Source organism: Magallana gigas, chromosome 2 (assembly GCF_963853765.1).
Source record: "Magallana gigas chromosome 2, xbMagGiga1.1, whole genome shotgun sequence".
NCBI lineage: Eukaryota > Metazoa > Mollusca > Bivalvia > Ostreida > Ostreidae > Magallana > Magallana gigas.
In genome coordinates this window covers 5,512,047-5,533,783 of record NC_088854.1, presented here as the reverse complement: position 1 = coordinate 5,533,783, position 21,737 = coordinate 5,512,047, and the positions used below count along the sequence as shown (strand labels likewise).

The 21,737-nt window shown below is 32.6% G+C and overlaps 1 protein-coding gene across 1 annotated transcript; it reads left to right on the top strand.

Annotated features, from left to right (window-relative positions):
• The first annotated feature begins 8,827 nt into the window (after nucleotides 1-8,827).
• LOC105328304 (uncharacterized) lies at nucleotides 8,828-12,570 on the top strand. The gene is made up of 5 exons (XM_011429107.4): nucleotides 8,828-8,850; nucleotides 11,079-11,184; nucleotides 11,474-11,543; nucleotides 11,811-11,906; nucleotides 12,204-12,570. The coding sequence occupies exons 2-5, from the start codon at nucleotides 11,094-11,096 to the stop codon at nucleotides 12,421-12,423; spliced, it is 477 nt and encodes a 158-aa protein (XP_011427409.2). The 5' UTR covers nucleotides 8,828-8,850; nucleotides 11,079-11,093; the 3' UTR covers nucleotides 12,424-12,570.
• Nucleotides 12,571-21,737: the final 9,167 nt, after the last annotated feature.

The window sequence follows — 21,737 nt, the reverse complement described above, 5'->3', positions numbered from 1 at the left end:
ATTTTGATAAATCTAGCACAAAATGAGGGAAAATTTAAAAACAAATTGATTTTGTCAATATATCTTAAAGAGTTTAACCAAAATAAAGAGTTAAGCCAGAATAACGTGTTGAATTAATAAAACCTGCTAAAGAATGCTACTCGTTGTTAAAATAAAAATCTTTATGATTTCTACATTTCGGATGACGTCATGAAATTAAGTCAATGTTTGTGATGTTGTTTCTCTCTGTTTAAAAAAAGGTCATAATACCCCTTTCTCATGGGCGCAATCAATTATATGTGTTACCCCATATCCAAGAAATCTGACTTTAAAATTACTTGAATTTTCACTCTGCTCAGCTGAATTTGAAGTTAAAAACACCCAACTTGTTAAGAAATCGCTGTGTATAGTTTTTCTTATCCATAGCAAGCATACTAGCTTACATATTGACACACATGATTGTTAGATCTATCTCTTCTCTCGTCGACAAATATTTTATTTGATGGATAGACAAAGAATCTTTCTTAGAAAATGATTTCACCAATAGAGACCAATATTAGCTTTTACGTACGGTCATTTTATGCATTTCTTTTTTAATTTTATGATATGCTATGGTACGCGATTCCAAGATATGCTATGAGATTTTAATGCAATGATATGATATTTGTATGCTATGAGAAATTGAAATAAAAAGCTTAATGATATGGTATGCTATTAGATTTGAACAAAAACGCTTCGGTATACAGAATTGTTCCAAATATTTCAAAGTAAAAAGATAATAAGGCAAAGTTAACCACTTATATGTAATGTGAACATTTAATCTTTAAAATAAAAGCATTTCAAATCGAGTTAAAATCATGTTTTATGCTTTGGTATGCTATGGTATGATATGATTTGTCAAATGAGAATCTATGACATTGTATGCTATGCTATTTAGTATGTTGTAAAATGCATGCTTTTTTAAACTGACGGTAATATTGGTGATCTGGCTGGGACTATCAAGAACATAACACATGAGTGAATATTGTTAATTTATTTAGACAATAAATGCCTTTATTTACAATAATGCTGTATGAATTATTTTATGTGAATTTTGATATATATTTTTAGTGAAGCGGAAGACAAATGTTTTGACTTCAAGCAAGGTATTTTTGAATTCAAGATCAGGTATATTGATTATTCGAGTAATAACTTCTAACAATAGAGTAAACGCGTTCTCATAATTTTGGTTTAATCATTAATTCTGGATGCTTCACTTGTATTCCCAATATTTAGTACAAGGGGAAAATGATAAACGTCAATGCAATTATAACTCATGAATAATATTCTACTCTTTTGTCGCCAATAAACAACATTTTGTTATATTGTGACTTTTATCTCAAAATAGTTTTATAATGTGTTTTCACTTGTCATATTGATATGCATATACATGTATATGTAACTCGCTAAGATGCGAATCATTCCCCGGTTCAATGTAAGTTTAATAATATGAATTATAATTTTTGTTACTTTCTGTTTACTGCAATAAAAATTGCAATATTTTAAAAAAGACGTTTCACAAATTACAAGAAATGATCCCGAAAAACTTAAATTTAGAAGGAGGTCATTATTCTACAGGGGCCACTTTTCTTCACGTAGAGTGTGCTCATTTTTATGAAAATGACACTTATTCTTCAGGCATTATTCTACGGGGGTTATTCTGCTTTACACCGGCGATAGTGAAAATCAATTTATTTCAACAATTTTAAGTTTAAAACTTAAGTAACCCTTAGAGAAAAGTATTAAACATTTGAAACATGATTGGGTAACTTAAGAAAATGTCCTTGTTTTCCCTATTAAGCAAAATGAGGTTAATTTTCAGCATTTTTTTTTCAAATTATTGTCAGAATATATATACCATATAAAAACAAATTGGTTTTATAAGAATTTCCTAATTTAAATCTACATTAAATAACTGGCAATCCGCTATAATAGAGAAACTAATGCGACACCAAACTAACAAACATGCCACAAGCCTTGTTTTTAAGAATCTGTAGCTTTTTTATAAGACAATTGACGTTAAAATTTTGCTTTTATAATATGTAAAAACAGAGACATAATTATGTCTCTGGTAAAATATCTTTTATAGAGGAAATTATAAAAATCAGAAAATGACAAAATAAAGCCCATAAAGACCTTGTCAGTGATAACTTAAATATAATCAAATATTTTAAAACTCCTCCAATTGTATTTTTTTACTACACTAATTTTAAACTGCATCCGCCTTTAAATGATTTGGCGACCACCGGCTGTCAGGAAAAATTTCTTACGTTGCACCAATGGACTTCCATATACCCACGATTCTTTTAAACATAAGATATATTTAAATTGTGCGACATTATAGTTCATGGCTTTCAATATTTTCTTCTCTTTGAACGACGTTTGAAGTCAAAGCGATTTAGGATAATTCAAAATATTTAATTATTTCCAGATGTGACACTTTCAAAAAGCGTTTGAAGCCCCCGCCCCCTTTCCAAAAAAATAAAAATAACTTTAGACTGTTTGCCGTTTACTTATTCATTGTCGTCTAAAACATGTCTTAGCCTCCGTACCTCGTGACATTGTAGCTGGATGAATGTAGATATTTTATATGGGAAACCTTATTCATTATCGTTAGGTAACCAACCTTATTATGTTTTTTGCGAATTAACGCGAACGCCTTAACGCAGCATAAGTGTATACCGCATAACACACTTACAAATGTATGTCTTAAAAAATAGTTATCTTCTAGCTAGTTATCAATTTTAACATCCTTGCATAACTTTGTTCATAGTATTATATAGTACAAAAACCAATAAATGGAGTAAGGGTGGTAGAATAATTCCGTAATAATTACGTCATTTATATTTGAGGTGTTAATTAAATGAAGATTCTCACAACGAGGCAAAAACAAGTTTCTTGCTGTGTAGCGTCAAAATGAGAATTCACAGTCCTGTTTTTCTAATTGGATTTTTCCTTTTAAAGAATTAATGCTTGGGAAGTGATGCCTATTTCTCTGATTAATGTAGACTACTTTTTAGATTTAACACAAGATAAACCTAAGCCATTTATCTGAATTTTTAGTGAGAGAAGTGGGATACGTGACTGAATGATATATATCTGCCAAAGAGTCACTCTGTTGTGACCTTGTAGCTGTTTTCAGTTTCATTTTGCATAATCAGTCTAATGGAACAATCAATATTTTGGATATTTTGCGAAATAATATCACGTGAATTAAATAATCTATTCAGAATGTTTTACAATAAAGGAAGGAAGATCTCTATCCCCATGTGATAAAGCATCATATATCAGAACCACACGAAACCCACATCACTGCATCAATAAATAACACAACAATTCTTAATTCTTAAAACAGATGAAATCTTGGGTAATAGAAAAGGTATGCATAAACGGTGAGATAATTTTGTTTGTTTTTAAACGGGTATATTTACATTAAATGTTTAGAACACAATTTAATTTAGGAGTAAGGAATCATTCTTTGAGTATTATGAGGTGATAATTTTGGTCGGGGCGTGATCAAATCCAATAAAGCCCAAAGGGCTTTATGATCGATTTGATCACGCCCCGACCGAAATTATCACCTCATAATACTCAAAGAATGATTCCTTATTACTTATATTTATATAATTTTAAACCATCGAACGATTAAATATTTAAAACTAAATAAGCAAACCCCGCTGGCGCCTCAATTTGGCGTCATTTGAAGTTAAGGGTTATATAGCACAAAAGTAGCGTTATCACAGGCAAAGACACTGGACAATGTAAACATTAGAAAATAATTATTTGCTTTTGATGTTATATCGTTTCTCCGTGTATTACAGCAATTTAAGTAGATATTTCAATATTAGATTTATTTCAAAACAAAACATCACTCCTTAAACGTATAAGGGATAAGCCTGATAGGAAAAAATTGTTGTTCAAATTCAATAGCTATGTCACCTGTTGGTAAATCAATATAAAAGTGGAGATTATTTTTTAGATTTTCATTTTGATACTTACATTATTTACTTTACCTATATGCGATAATAAAAACTCTAACCTATGGAAAACCACGTTGTGGCTGAATCAGTACATGAGGGAAAATATTTGAAAAAATTCTGTACCCCAATTCATCAGTAGAGAATCCATTAACAGTAACATATATTACTATCCCATTAATGAAATTATTTAAAGAAATGATCAATAGTAAGTTAAAATCAGTATGAATATTAATCAGGTTTTTTAACGACTTAAGGAAGTTTAGATCGTCACAGGACCACAACAGGCGGTTGGTTTTGTTTCACGATTGTCTTTTAAATAAAAATAAGCAAAAAAATCAGGAAATTTCAATCTAAAATGATTATTTTCTTTTAAAAGTTACACACGATAAAAAAAACAAATTGACATTACTAACTCAAAGTTCAACTACAACATTTAGTAGTAAAAAAAAATCGTTTAAAATGTGATTTACAAAATGAGTGACACTTCTCCTGATGGATTCTCACAAGCCAGTTATCGTAAAAAAATAGAATTCAATATCATGAATCCATTTCATCTCAATTAAATACCGGAACTGTGCAATAAGTATGGATAAGGCGTCTTCAGCTTTTGTGATAAATTCCAATAACAGTGCATAAAAAGAACTCTGCCGTCGTGGTTTACAGCTTTCTCAAAGAACTACAGATCAATCATACTTCTCCAATGGTTCCTCTGATTTCCCACAGGTTTCTTGGAGATATTTTTGAGCTGTCATTAATCTTGGATTTTCTAGAACCTTTCGTCAAGGAGATAAAACGTTCTGTGTGATGACTCTTTGGGGACTCGTTCCTACATTAGCCGTAGTATTTGTAGTTCATGTCTGTATTACATTGAATCGTAATAGACTTTCGAAAAACTGCATGGTTAAACTGCCTAAATTACACAATTTAACCTTTTTCGTAGATTGGTTGTTTAAACGTCATTCTCTTGTTTTTTTAGACTTTCAAACCATCATCTATATTTGTTAACTTTCAAAGACATAGTGTGTGAACATGAGTCACAGACATGAAATGACAATAATATTGTATGTTTTAATTAATGTATACAAGCAGATTGAAATTTAGTTTGTATATATGTATATATATTATTCCTGTTTCTTGTCGCCCGACCGACCCTATCTTTTACCTTCCGACCCTGAAAGGTTTTTTTTGTGTAATGATAGTGGTGATCGGAAACTTTGCCAGAATTTCTGCCGTAAGAGAAATGAAGGTGTTTAGTCTTCTGAGTTCACAATCGTGTAAATTAACCTCACCGGCTAAAGAATGATAGTAAACAAATGTACAAACATCTTTACTGCACAAATTAACCGTGTGGTTAATAACACGCGACTATCGTATCTTTAGGGGTTATAAATATGGGTGATGCAACTGTAACGTGATGGGAGAAGTAACGGAACAGACTGGGATTCGAACCCGGGCCTCCTAAATCTCTAGTCAGGTGCTCTACCAACTTAGCTATCTGACGCCAGTGTTTGAACCGGTCTGACCGTCACATTCCTCCTCCGTAAATGATCTTCGACTTCGAAGATCACCCCAGGCTCTTCCCCTGGCAGAGGTTAACCTGTCAGTTCCAAGGGTTGGTCATGGCACCAAATGTAACGGGATGGGAGAAATAATGACGGATCAGGCCGGGATTCGAATCCAGGCCTCCTAAATCTCTAGTCAGGTGCGTTACCAACTGAGCTATCTGACACCGGTGTTCGAACCGGTCTGGCCGTCACACAACAACATACTTTGCATTGGAATTTCAAAAACGATATTTATTACTTTTAATCCTGATATAACAGTTAGTAAATAATCTGTTATTAGTTAATCACTCTGCAATAAATGTTAAAATTACCTTAAAATTGTTTTCTACATCATCTTGAGAATTAAACAGATTCCCTTCATAACGTACGGTAGTAAGTGGGTAAAAGGGTTGGACTTTGTTCCATATACACATAATAAAGAAATATATATCCATAAAAAGTATAAATACATTAATACATATGAAGATTAAATTTTCCAAACAAGTTAATTTTTTGATTTTTTTATTTGCTTGTTGTTGACTATACATTAAGCCCCTTTCACAATTGGCGCACGAGCAGAAGCGACTGAATATTCGTGCCACCGATAAAATTAGATATGAATCGTAAACTGTTGCCGAAATAATCGCATTTGAAGTATTCGTACGAAATTAGCACGATCCAAGCGAGCGTTGTGCGATGTAAACGCATTTCATCTTGCGATATATCTTGCGTCTATATGCGACTGTTGTACAATGAAAGCGACTGTTGAAATATGATGCGATAGGATCGCGCGAGAGACTAGGTGATCGGACGATTGAATGTGCGCCAATGTGATTGGACGTGCGATCATGCGTTCCATGGTACGAATAATCGTGCGAGTCAGAGGGGGTATATACACCGCCCATATTCAGTAGACATAGTTGAAAGCTAGAAAAGATGCCGCCCAAGAAGAACAGATATGCAGCAGCATTTATTATTATACCTCAATTTGATTATTCTATTATAACTGATTGGTCTATAAAGTCACGTGACAGGGCGATGTCATAGGAATGAAAAAGCCGATATGAGCATATAAAGAGAATCATAATGATTAAATATTTTTGATTTAATCACATTTGTAGACAAATATGATTAAATCAAAAATATTTAATCACTATGATTCTCTTTATATCTCGGAACCAACTTAACTATCTATGATTTATGAAAGTGAGAGTTACATGGGAATTCAAACAATCACGACGTTAATGTTGCGACTGTTGAAAAGTCAAGCATTATTAGTCAGAAATCAACGTATTTTGTGTAATCATATGTTGCTTGGTATAATAAAACGTTTATTGCATTAATGTTCAGGGAATATGAAGATTTATTCCCCAGAAAAAAAATTCTCTCGGGCGAAACCCTCGGGAAATATGATTTTTCTTGAGGGAATAAATCATTGTACATGTATTTCTCTCGCCATCATGTAATAAATGTATATTTTAAATTTTGTTCTGAAACAGAGGTACTTACACAAGGTATATATACTAGTAGCTAAGCATGGCATATTGAGGCTGATAAGTCGTGCAAAGATAGTAAAACGTTGCAAGATTACATGAGACACGTTGAGCAACAGTCTCACGGTCGCAAAAACGGACGCATAAACAACAGCGATTTATCTTACGATCTTTATAAATCGAATATCACTCTTGCGAGTACACAAAACGTTGTAAAACGTTCGCACTAATGTTCGTGCGTTGCACTGCGATAATTTGGATCGCGTTCGGTCGCGTCTGAATAGTGTGCATGTCCACTATTCAGAGGAGACTTGATGCGACCAGTAAAACGTATGCAACGAATGCGAGAGCTCGTGCAACGTAAGCGAGGGCTCGTGCAACGTATGCGAGAGCTAGTGTGCAGCTCAAAAATTTCGGTCGCAAAGTGGTGTAAAGTGGTCGTGCGCCAATTGTGAAAGGGGCTTTACACGTATCAATAACACAAAGATCTTTGAAAATTTTAAATCTTCATTAACGTTTCATGCACTATGAATTTACTTCTATCTCTTATTATAACACAGTTGTTCCAAGTTTTTAAAAACAAAATATGTTTTAAAAATAATTTGTTCCTACCTACATACCCTAATTTTTATGGTCAGTGGACAGGAAATAGGAATATCCTTTTTTTTTTGGCCTTACATGAATGGTTTATTTATATTTGTTTCCTAAATGTAACAAAATAACTATTAAAGAAAAAGGTAGTTTAAGTCATTTTAAGCTCCGTTTGATTTTTTTTAAATATCATAAAAAACGTGCATTCAATTTACTTTCTTGCCATTTTTCAAGTATTTTTACTACAGATGCGCCCAGATATAAGATTTTAATGACACGAAATATCGATCTAATCTATAAATTGAATTAAATAAAACACAGAGAGGCATTCTCGTAAAATGTGGCTCTTGAATCATTAATTACTGACATGGCATGATCAAAGATATTATATTGCTAGCAAAACTAAATTGAATCTGAAATTAACCCATATTGTAACGAGGCTGAATTACAGCTCACGCCGCCTGATAGGCCTTGATCACGGTCCGCTGAGACAGGTAGCCTATGCTGTTACATTACACTGGGGGAGAAACAGAGAGCCAAGGATTGAAATTCACCATCAATTTCTGCTGCAGCTACCAGGAGAAGTACAAATTGCATTAACCCGCCTCTACAGTAAATAATTCCATCACGTTTTCGATCGACCTTCCGTGACAGACATTTATTTACGTGTCTGTTGAGACCAAACCACTTTCTCAAACTTCTAACATAAAATAGTGCATTAATGAGAGGGAAATAAGTCGGAGATCAAAACAGTATGTCTGCATCATGTGACATGGAAGATATTATTCAAAAGGAAGCGTTGTAAAAGTGTGCAACTATTCAAAAGGTACGTGTATTGACTTGTTTTTAGTACTTTAACATTTTCTTACTAATTGTACTAATCTTTTCGTGGTTAAATATGATCGATTTAAATTTAATCTACCAATAGTCAATGAAATATTAAAAAAGCATCGATAGAAATTGATGGTTATAATACATAGCACAGTATCAGATAACGCTATCAATCTTTTCAAAATGGCCTGTATTTGTATTTATGTTTCATTGATCTTATCACTCCCCTGCGGGGGCAGAAGGGATTTCTCACCTGACTAATCCATTTTTAGTCTTACCTCAATGTGATGGTGTTGATATCTGATAAATTTTTAATGAACAATATATGAGTGAAGTTACTTAAGCAACATTGTGTTTAGTTTTTAATTAACAGGCCGCGGAAAACAACCTATAGTAAGTATGAATACATAAAGTTTATAAAAAAAAAGTTAACTTAATTGCTATTATGCTTATTTGCAATAAGAACGTCATTCTTATTTTTTTTTATTTATAATAAATTAATGTATAGATTTTTGAGTTCAATCTTCATGCTTAAAAAAATTGACAAACTAAAAAGCAGTTTGTCATTGTCGGTTTTATTTATAAATGAAATTCTTGTTATGGTAGTTATTTATTCTTTATTTGAAAATATCTACATGAATTGAAAAAAAACAAACAAAAAAATAGTTTATGGTTTTCTTACGGATACCTGAGTTTGTCGAAGGTGTTTGCCAATAAGATAAGGTTAAATAACCACATTCTTTTTTTACAGTTTTTATAGTGATTGTATAATCCTTTTCTTTAATAGCAATGAGTACTTTTACATGATTTTTTATTCGCTTTTACGGAAGTTTTTTTCGTTATATGAAAATTAAATATAAAACAAGCAGTTGATAATTCAGCAAAACCAAATTGGCGTCCACTATTCATATTTGGGCTATCATTCTGTTATTCGATAGTTTTTCTCAATAAAATCAATGCAATTATCTTTGACGGTTTCTGGTCTGTGTCAAAATAGTTCAATGATCAAAATGATTTCGGCGGTAGTGTTTTTATTTCTTTTATTCAATTATTGAAGTTATTGGCATACAAATTAAAGGCATTGAAATTTTATCTTTGTTGCTGAAAAAAGGCTTTATCAGTATTATTCATAAGATCATAATTGTTACTTAATCGGAGTTGGCCATCTAAAACCGATGCATTAACACAACTACCTACGTGGTATCGCATAAGATAAATCTCAATATGTACGTTCATTTATAAAAATGAATACATTAAGTATAGGAAAAGGGAGAGTATGAAGTTCCTCTGACATCGCCCGTCCATTATTGAACATCATCGATTGTTCGTTAAACAGTCTGACTATGGCGTCTTACACACATTAATATTCAAACGTCCACAGAGACAGGATTTTTGGCTCTGAAAAACCTCAAAGGAGTGGTTGTAAGTGTGACGTAATGTCTTCCCACGACCCATTTGACTTTATGAAGACATCGATACGGAATTGATAAATAACAATGCATCTGAAATTCGTGTTGTGACATTGGGAATGTTTCGAAGGGTTAACATTTAGTGAAAGGACCTTTTCTTGGTACGTGTGCTCTATATTAACTTTAAAAATTGAAAACTAAAGAAAATATCTTCTTACAAGCAAAAAAGTTTTGTGCTGAAAGTTAATTCATATTAAATTATTGAATCAGATGCATGTGACAAAAATATTGTATATTATACACTGAAAAATATAATGTATGTATGTGTAGTTTGTAGTATGCGCTAACTACATAGAATTAATATTTCCGGATTCATAGCATTCAACACCCCTTTAAACTTTTGACTTTTAATTTCAAATGAACAAAAAATAACGGCACCTATAATAATTTTGTCTTTAAATACGTCTATATTTAGATAATTTTTTTAATGTTAATTATCCAATTTTTATCAAGTGTCACTGGCTTTGTCTGTTAGGGCTTTTTATTTCTAAGCTAAAATCCGGTCCCTAAACTGTATTTAATATGGTGATGGGGTTCTTGGAAGAAAAAGTATTTTTTGACGCGGCCTTCGTCATATCTCCTTGTATGCAGCGCTGTTTTATCGCTTTTGTCATGTCCAAAACATTCATGAGATCAGGACTCTTCTAGCTTCCCGACAATTGATGGACGTTTTGTTGCCAAACACAGCTTCAGCTGCCAGGAAGTGAAATGGATTTGTTTTCCAAGTGTCAATTACTAATTTTTAGATGTGTTCTCGAATTAATGACATTTTGACTAAGTGCTACCATCCAATCAAACAAAAGAATAAAATCGGCATAAAGTTAGATATTCGGCAAGCTAAAAGTTGATATTTGAAATACTTATAAAATAATTTTGTTTTATTTTTTTTTTTTTACAAAATTGACTCCATATAAAAAAAAGATTGTAAAATATCGCAGAAATAAACCGGATCTCGAACTATCTATTGGAATATCCTGATAGAAAGCTTAAAACAAACATAATCTAGGAACTATGTTATCACTTTTACTAATGCATTGGGCGCCGAATCTCAGTTGCAAATGTCATCTAATTTATCAACAGAGAACTGTAAGTTTATTAATTATTCAGAGTTCGTCTTTGTGTTTCTGTCATATGATATTTTATTACTTCCAGAACGAAGCTCTCGCAATGAACGCTAATATGATGAGTTTCCCACAGTTGATTCTCGCCTTATCTCTTCTGACGGTGCTACTACAAAAAACTAGTGCAATATTTACAGGTACGTTAACGTCCGCTAGACGACAGCAAAAGTTGAAAAGCAAAAACCATTAAGAATTAAACATTTGTTTATAAACATATCTTTCTGTATATATAATGCAATGAAACAAAAAATAACAGCTATGACATCTTTGGCATATTTAATCATTAGTCTTATCATCGTTTAAAAAATTGTGAATAAAGAATAACACAGATTACTTACTGTTTAGATGCTAGTTAGAAAATAATTGCATATGCGTAGATACAAAAACAGTCAAAAATTTGTCTAATGTTCTTTGGCTATTTTTCAGATGACATTCTGGTGCCAAAATCCTTTTCCCCAGGGGGTCTTTTAGAAGAGAGTTTACCGACAAATAAGAGGTAATTAAACTTTTCCCAAAAATCAGGAATACTTTTCTATACTTAAATATACAACTGACTAAAATGTTAAGTTAAAACATATTTCTGCATGTCTAGGTATATTACGTTGTTCTTTAATTCTATTGAATTTATAATTGAAAGTAATTTAAAACATGTTTCTACATGTCTAGGTATGTTATGTTAATTGACGGTTTCTAAATTCCAAAATTCTATTTATTCTCTAAGTAACAACTGACCCAAATTTAATACATACTTCTCCATACCTAGGTATGCTATGCTGTCCTACAATTTTGGATCAAGCAGAAGGTACTCGCCGACCTATTCACAAAGCCGAAGAAATGCCTATGTCCCAAAGCGATACAGGTTGTTTTGTCGGAAATCATGTTTTTGCATCGTATAATATATCGAATATCCACATTTTTCTCCTTATGGACAGAACTATTACAAAATGTTGTCCAATGATATTTTAATTAAAGGAAAAAAATCAATACAGTTGTATAATTGTTAAAAACAACCGGCAAGTAATGAAAACAATTTGTATATGTATCTTATTACTTTCGGGCAAAAAAGAATTGACCAAACAGCAAAATGAGCAGGCATTGCTGATTTTTTATCATTACTCTGGTTAAGATGGGATATATACTAATATTGTTATTTCAGGTACAACTACTTTCGGCGTCCGTGGGAAAATCTTCCTGACTTTCACTGTTACCGGAAGCGATGTGACTCGTCATCAGATTGTTGTCAACGTCATAATATTTGTGATCCATATGTGAAAGTGTGTCATGACTGCTGGCATGGATATAAATGCCAAACTTCGAACGATTGCTGCAGTCGGTACCCGTATTGCCATCCCCACAAAAAGGAGTGTTACAATTGATTGATAGTTCGCCATCAGTCTGTTCAAGGCTATACTCCATCGACAATTACCCCAAATTATGATCAATTTATTTTTTGTCCAGCAAGAATTATCATAATAAAGGTTTCATAAAAAAATAACAGCGGTATTGAGATGTCATAAAAGAACTAATGGATTTCTGGTTCCAACTAGTGTCATTGAGACATATCAAGTATTGCATCCCATCAATATTATACTGTCCTGGTTACCTTTGGATCGATCATTATAAATCGACAGTTGACAAAAGCATGTCGATCGTTTAATGCATCAATTGTCTCAAAATGAGAACAAAATTACTTCACTATTTGAATCGCATTGAATAAAGGTTTAGAGGAAATAGTTTCCAATTTTTTTGAAATTGCATTTAATTGAAGAATAAAGCTTTTCTAAATGTATTCTATTACTTAATGATGGATACGAAGGATAAAGGAGGATTGAAGTACAATGTACATAAGATTTGCATAATATCTACTTATTGATCGATAAATAGTACACACATTATTGATATATTTTGCTGTTTGAACATATATAATTGTATTAACATATAACGATGGTTCAAACACAGGTTCTGACAATTATTGGGTTCTTACCATACTATTTGGCGTATTTGCAATAAACCTTTGTATCCTCATAATAAGATAAGCTCTTTAACAGATCAGAATATTGCCCGATCATATGCACGTCCTTTAAGTTAAAGATTTTGTAGCGAGAGTTAATTGAAAAATTAAAATGTATTTTCAAAATCAAAAGCCAACCAATATCAAAAACAACATATTTATATATTTTAGAATCTAATTATATTCAATATGAAATCAATATGTGGCATATTTTAGATCTTATATACATACAAAATTTTATTGTATTAAAAGGAGAACAAAGCTACATGTATATATGACACTTTCTTGTGTTTTAGAAAAAATTGTAGGTTTTTCCGATTCCATCAGTCTGAGATTGATGACTTATTTTCAGTTTAAAAAATCAGTTCCCTTGTATTGTCAAATGTGTAATAGAATACTATTCTAACAGAATATTCAATATTTAATGCTGAAAATAAAATGGGCAAGTCCAATTTATGTTTTGACTTTCATTTGAATTTCAATATAGGAAACTGATAATAAATCACATCATTGAAAACAAGTTTATTATTTTTGTAAGCCGATTGTGCTTACAATACTGATTCTAATACTTTCTAACCATTTTTAGGCGGAAGCGCATATTGCAATTGCTTTCATTACCTTTTACGTCACAGGCCATTTTCATGGTAATACTATCTATCGGATGTTATTTAAACTAAGGGCACACTTGTCAACTCTTTACCTCCCCCCTTCACCGTTCGACCCCCGTTTGAACATCGTATTTGATAGTAAAACTATTCTGGTAAATGTATAAATTTTTACTTTATCGTTCATAATTATCTATTGAAAATGCCTAATTAATAGGAAAGATAGCAAGTGGTAGATGAGTTTACGTTTAGGCTTGTATCTATTTGATAGTACAGGAACGAATGATACTTGCGTTGGTATGCAAAATAAACAAAGGACAAAACGGCATGTTTAATTCTATTTGAAAAAAGATGATTAAAGTGATGCCATGCCTATACATTATTTGTAAACATACAAACGTTTCGCATAGTAATCTTTCACCATACTGCAGTACAACTCAAAGTTTGTCAACAAACGCACGTTGAGAATAACTAGTGACTGTCCATCTTCGACATACGCAAGTTAAGTTAGGTAACTAATGTGTTATTTCTCCGTGTATAAACTTTTGCCTCATTATTTCCGATTTTAATGTTTAAATAATGGTGATAACGGTATCTTGATCTAGGAGCTGGTACATTCTTGTGTAAATTCAAAAATCATCGTTACCAAATTTGAACAGAAGTGTTACCGTGAAAGTTTATAGGCCTATATGTTCGTTATAATATTCCTGGAAAAGGAACAGCCAGCCTTGCTGTAAATGTTGATTGATCTCAAGCAGACGAAATCGTGAGAAGATGCTTAATTCTCTATTTTGTGAATCAAATAATGTGTTTTGTTTATTTTTGAAGGTTAAACTTTCATTTTTTTTATATTCACAAGGTTGCATTTTGTTTGCTGACAATAAAGCAGACACAACTTTACATTTTCTTGACAGTGTTTATCTTGGAAATTCCCGTTCTATAAATAGAGTTAGATCAGAACAGTTGAGAAAAGTAGATCGGCAAAAATTTTATTGATGCAGGTATCAAAGAAATTTTTCGACCAATCAGAAGCGCCGATATCTCATCAAATGAATAAATATTAAATGATATTAACAGTGCGACATTTAAGTCCGGACATGACAAAGTCCGGGCTTTTAGCTACCATTTCCGTTGGACATAGCTTACTTTTGTTTATATATCTTGGTGGGACATTTTACTTTGATCCTATCATGTCAGCATGAATGTACACATTGCTCTAGTTTTCTTGTAATTGTCTCTCAAATATCAAAATCCCATGGGATTTTGGTGGGATTTTTCATCCCATCTCAAACCCCACCAAAATCCCATGGGAGAAAAAGTATTGTGGGATAAATTGTCCCATGTGGGAGAAAAAATCCCATCATTCATAAAAGATGGGATTAATTCTCCCATATAGGACAAAAAATCCCACATAATAAAGAAAATAGGATATATCCCATGATTTTTCACATAGGATAAATTTTCCCATATATCACAGATATCTTTCTCATGATTTCTCATAATAAATTATTTTCTTTTGTTATTTCACCTTAATTTGCACATAACATTAAACTCTGTCTCATGGCAATTGATTGGATCAACAACTGTACAGACATTTCATATTTTCATCTGATATTAATCTTTTAAAGACATGTGAGATTGTATTGTGTTGATTTTTCAAAATACTGTAGGTGCATGTTTGCTATAAAATGCAGATTCTAATCCTAAATAAATAGTTATTTGGTTCTTCATTTTTAATCCATCTAATTAGACTTTCTTGTTATCTATTTCTTAGGAACTGTCTTCCCACAAATGTTTATTTAAAAATGACTATACTTTGTCCCAAGATATTTTGGATTCACGTTTGGCTTAATTGTTTGATATTTATAAATACCTCAGGATCCAAACGATGTTCATTCAAAAGTATGAAAAATTTCCAAGATTTCTCAGTCAAAACGCCCCTGTTAGCTTATCAGGTTTCAATACAATGCTAAAAAATGTGATGTCTACGGAGATTTTGCATTGCAGCAAGCCCGGATGATAACGTTGAAATATTGCGCGATGTATTCCGAGTGTATTCCGAATGGAGAAAAGATGTAAACATTCCCCATTATAAATCTCCGTAAGGAATCTGTTTTCGTTTCTGTGAATTTTTCCGAGTGAAAGATGATAATGTGTCAATGAAATTATCTTGGAAAATATCCCTTTCAACTATTTCAATTGCACTTCTTTCACAGGTAAGTGTATTTTTATTAAAAATCGTCCAAACGTGAATCCAAAATATCTTGGGACAGAGTATAGTCATAACACCAAATTTTATTTTTAAATAAACATTTGTGGGAAGACAAAACTAATAATTTCATTACATATTATATAGCTCTTTCTGGTAATTACCATAGGCGCTTCCCACCTAAAATCAGTGTATTAAAAATCCATCCGAAAAGAGATGAAGATTTCGCACAATGATGTATAGATAGTGAGCGTCTAACAGGTGCAGTTCTTTACCTCAGCAGATAAGAATGACCATTGTAAATGTTGCTGTGCAGTACTAATGCAACGCTAAAAAAATACCTTATGCAGATTGTAAACAACGAAATGTTTACCCAATGATGACGTTTTTTTCATATATCTAATGCTCATAAACTTCTCATATTTCTCATGTACTCATTTCTCAATGTTCCCAGTTTCCATCTTGGAGTGTAATAATTATGTTGAATTGCGAACCCGATTGTTAAATACACCCCCCCCCTCCCCCCTTTTAAAAGAATTCGGAATACTAGGACAATCTCATTTCATGTTTCATGGAGTCAGGTGCACAGAACAAGAACCACATCGTCAATAACGGCGATTGTCTACGCCGCATTGTTACCCATTGTACGGATTTTTTTTAATAAAAGAGAGTAAAATATAACCTTTGAAAAAAAATGTTTTATATTGAGTTCAAAATCATGCTTAAATAACTGTATCAAGTTTTTAGTTTGATTAAGTCATTATAGTGAGACTGTTTGGGGTTTTTTTTTCAATGTGATTGTTGTTGTTTTGTAAGAAGGTAACAAGACTTCAAATTGTCGCTAAGTTTAATAAATTTCACAAACGCTATTTCTATTGGTTGGTTGCACCGAGCTCAGCTTGAGCGAGTTTCTGTACTTGTGTACATTACCTGCATACGTGTAAGTAACAGTATATCAAATAAGTGTATTTTAAAAATACATGCACATACATAGTACAGAAGATCAAAGGTGGCAATGTTGCATACATCAACCCGTTAATTGCCAGACTGTCACCTTGATTAAAATTCTTATCCCTCGGTGGTTCGTTTTATATATACATGTAATTATATCCCCGACTGTTTAAGACTTGTTACCTGTAATTAAATCCGAGATGTACGGTTCTAGGATAACACAAAAGTGAAATTTTTGTTTCAAATTCAATTAACGGGTTACAATATTATTTCCCTATAAAAGAAATTATATATGAATTAACCATTAACCATTTACCAAATGTTTCATTTTATTTTTTGAAATCTCTCTCTCTCTCTCTCTCTCTCTCTCTCTCTCTCTCTCTCTCTCTCTCTCTCTCTCTCTCCTCATTATTTGCTTGCTTAAGTACTGCTTTAAAGTACACCAGGGACAAACGGTATCTAGACTACCTACATGTAAAACTTTTTATATTGTAACAGTTTGAAAGTGACTTATAGGTCCGTTGGGCCGGGTGTATTGTGTTATATTTGTAAAATGAATTTTGTAATCATGCTATATACACATGTCACTATAATAAATTATTTACTTACTTACTTACTTACTTACTGTAAAGTGCAGTCAATTTTTGATATGATGGAGATCTATATGTGAAAACATCCTGAAAATTTAACTGCGGTCGCATGAGTACTTTTCGAGATATTTGGGGGAAACCCGATTTCACACCTGCCAGAACGATTTTTAATCAAGCCGATTTGGCGCGGGATGAACTGTTTGAGTTTAAACCCATATTTTATTGAACAAAAATGCCGAATTTGGAAACTTGTTAACGTTTGCTTCATGAATTTAGTCAAATGTGTGACACATTTTGCATCACATGTGTATCCTATGTAGCAAATTGACAATCAATCAAGGCACTGTTGTTATAAGAAATATTTTTTGAAATATTTTTTTGTAAAAGGTAACGTGGGGGGGTCTATTCCTCGTATGAGACATAAAATTCAGGCACGTAGCATCGGGGGGGGGGGGGGGGGGGGGGAGCTTGCATTTACCATGTTTACATATAAAAAATTGAATTATCATGGAGCCTCCCCCCCCCCCCCCCACTTTTTGGGGGAGTATATAAGTATTAATTAAGGAAATTAAGAGTGAAATCGAAGTTACAGATATATACCACGCCAGCTCCCGCCCCCCCCCCCCCTCCCCCACGAATAAGGATATTTAAGATTTCAATTTCCCCTTTATTTTTTATTTTTTTGCTTGCTTGTCAAGATTTTTTGGATGAGTCTGAGATGTAATTTCAGGCAGGTAGCATCCTTTTTGAATTGTGGGGGGGGGGGGATCAAAAACGATGCTACCTGCCCGATATTACATCAATATTGCCCGATTATTCATTTTAATATTGATTTCGGACTATCAACAATCAAAATAGCATGCACATTTTAACAAACAATTGAGGAATTATTAATGGATCAAGGCGAAATTTAAGTCCAAGATGGCCGCATGATGAAGTTTGTCTCGTAACTTCTTTGAAAATACGATAATGGAATTTTATTTTACACTTATTTACATCCTTTGTCAAGATATGTTAAAGTTTCTTTCAGTTTTAATAATGATTCGGTGTTAGTATAACAATTTAATTTAAGCTATTTGGAGTTAAATTGCTGACTATAGCGCTCGGAAGAAAGGTGTTCTTTATTGGACAAGAAATTAAGACCAGGGACGTAATTACTTCCGAAATTATTACTTGATTGCATTTTTTAAACAAGGTTTAAATTGCTGAATTGTGAGTTTTGTCATTTTTTAAATGATAAGATAAGTAACAATTAAGGCATATTTTGAACATTAGTTTGTTTTTGATAGTCTCATGCATGATTCTTTAACCACTGATTGACGGACTATACCCGTGTATTAGCTAATGAATGCTTATTTTACACAGTCTAATTTAATTTATGTTTTAGCTGATAATAATTGAGTAGCTAATTATACACAAATCAATTTACCAGTCTAGAGGTGTGAAACCTCCTCTTTGTTCTCCAGACTCGTGTACCATGTGTATACATACCCCAGACACACACGTGTCTGGAGCAGTAGCTTCGTTAGTTTACCGGTGACATCGTCTCGGGTCATTCGTGTGTGAAGGGAGATTATGTAATCAGCAACTGAATAATGAACATCAATCTGTCCATGCAAGCATTTAAGATATCGTAATCATCGGTAAAAAAGGCGACGAGAATATCCAAAATCCCTAAAAAGAAACTTGATTGTGCCAAAATAATTACGGATACAAATTTCTAAATCTACAATACTTAAAATAACTAGATACGTCAAAACATCAGAGCTCTATCAATTTTTTGTAATTTTTTACTGCAAAATGGTATTTATTTTGTAAAGCTTTTTAAGGTAATTCCCTTCCTGTTGATCTCGTAACCTCTTTTCCGCATGTTGAATAAGCAAATTAATCAAATAATGTTAAATATGTCGCCTTAACTATAATTATATTATGTAAGTAGAACAAATAATTTTCAATAATATCAAACTGATAGCATTCATGCCGTAAATACTCCATTTCATAGATCTTTATTTGTGATGCTGAATTAGTAAATATACTATTCACCAATTCCTATATATTTGCTTTGTATATCTGTTTGTATTTTTTGTATTCATGTCGTTTTGTATGTACATGTATATCGAGAAGGTCATTGTGTACACATCACAAGTCAATCACAAGTCAGTGGATTTTGTCTAGTTTTTTGTTTTCTCTCAACTTGATTAGCTAGTGATTAATTTTGCTCTAAATTATAAATTATTAATTATGAAGAAATTTTGGGGAAAAAACAGCGCCGCGAACGTGATTTGATCCCACGCTAGTACAATAGTGCTACTTACACCGCCCTCCGCGCAGCCACTGCGCCACTCCCGCTTTAGTTGAAAAGGCTTTTATTTTAAATATAAGGTAAGGCTATCTTATTAAAAAGGAAATAAACTGAAATTCGAAGCTAATTTTTTCTTCGGAATAATATTCTTAAAAATATAGAGTATTTCACCCCTTGTTATGATTCTTTATTCAAAACTTGAATAATTACATTTCGATGTTTTATAGTACATGTACTACCAGGGTCATTTATGTATATATATGTATCACCGGTGCTACGGACACGGAATGCACCGATCCAGCTTTTTTTCCTTGGGGAGGGGGGGGGGGGGGTGGGTTCGGAGTGACAATTTAGTTTGCCAGGGGGTCAGAGGCATATTTTCGATATTTCTTTAAATATATTTAAATTTTCAAGGGGGTCCGTCCTGTCAATGATACGCGTTTTGTCACTGCCGGTTTAGATTTACTTTTGATACTCAGCTTAGCATTAGCTTTGAAATTCATGATCATTTATACGTTCTAATTAGAAACCAATGATATTTTTTCATTATAGCCGTAGCACTTGTTCATGTCTTGAAAATGATGCTCAAAATCACGCATGTATTGCATTTAACTTGGATTTACACGAAATAATTTAATTGAATGATCAGCCCAAGTTTGTGGGATCCCGTTTAATACAGGTTAAGAAGCCCGATAATTAACAGTGTTTTAAAACTTACGCACACTTGTATTGATTGGCAAAATGTGAATATAATAATCTTCGTTTCGGGATAGCATTGTAACGGGATTAGCAAAACCAGGCACGTTGGTGTCTCAATGGCAAAACAACTACCATTTACTTAAAATGATATATGTCGCATTGATCCACGTAAATATCTTATGCCAAAAGCTATCTGATTAATTAATTAAAAAATTCATTAATATTGCTAGTAACGATTAAAGTTAACAAAATTGGTTAATAATGTTAACATTCACGTAATAAAAACTGTGTTTGTTTCGTGGAGACGGAAGACCTTAATGATAAGACAGTGTTCGGTGAAAACTTTCTCGCTTCTGAACTTCCAGTAAAAAAAAAATAAGAACCTTAAAAATGGATGAAAAACACTCCAAAATTAATCTAAAGATTCACAATTCACTCCTTGTATGTGCCAAATTTCCATTTTATCATGCAACTTGATAAACTGGTTCACAGTTTCCAAAACTCGGAAGTGGAGTGAAGAAAAACGAGGGGAATAATTTTGTTATCATGAGCAGTAAGTACATGTTTGTTCTTATTTATTTTCTTCACCCAATTTTAGCCCCAAGCGAGTTCACCTGTGTCACGTGTTTCTGTTCAATCTGGTTTCTGCTCGCACGTGTCTTACACGTGTATATCTCCATTCTTTGTAGAACAATAGGGTGCTAATTAATATACACAGACTGACACCTGTAGATACTGCCATGTAAATTGGTAGATGCTTTAGGACAATAGAATAGTTATTAGGTATACACAGAATGTGTCTCCTTGGTCAGTTGACTTATCTATAAGGAATTCATAATGAACACAACAAAGACTTTTGATGCTACATGTAAAGCTTATTTGTAATTGACATCAACACAATATTTAAAAGTTATTAAAAAGATATTATAAATGAAATGAATGTGCAAGTAATAAAATGTTGAAAAAGTATATTATCATATATAGTCAATGTAATACAAATCATTGCATTCCTAAAACTATATGCATTGATCTAAATTGATAACGTTTAAATACAGGTTTGTTACTATACTTGTATTGTTTTCATTTTCAGGAAATATTTATAAGTAATATGAACAGAACCATATTTTAATTTTGTCATTAGTACAATTGGCAACATTTTAAAAAACATTATATAGTCTGGCATCATGTCTATTATAGACTGTGCACTGTTGTATTCTCTCATGGGGGGGGGGGGGGGGGGGGGGGGGAGTGAAGACTTTTGTTAGGAACCGTTTCTATTGTTATAGTCAAATTATTTTACTACTCCTATTACAAAGTAAGCTC

Bases quoted from the DNA above. Each gene is read 5' to 3' on its own strand.
- LOC105328304 (XM_011429107.4), top strand. From the start codon at position 11,094: ATGAACGCTAATATGATGAGTTTCCCACAGTTGATTCTCGCCTTATCT. The intron at 11,544-11,810 runs GTAATTAAACTT...CTCCATACCTAG, and splicing joins AGTTTACCGACAAATAAGAG to GTATGCTATGCTGTCCTACA. The intron at 11,907-12,203 runs GTTGTTTTGTCG...TTGTTATTTCAG, and splicing joins TATGTCCCAAAGCGATACAG to GTACAACTACTTTCGGCGTC.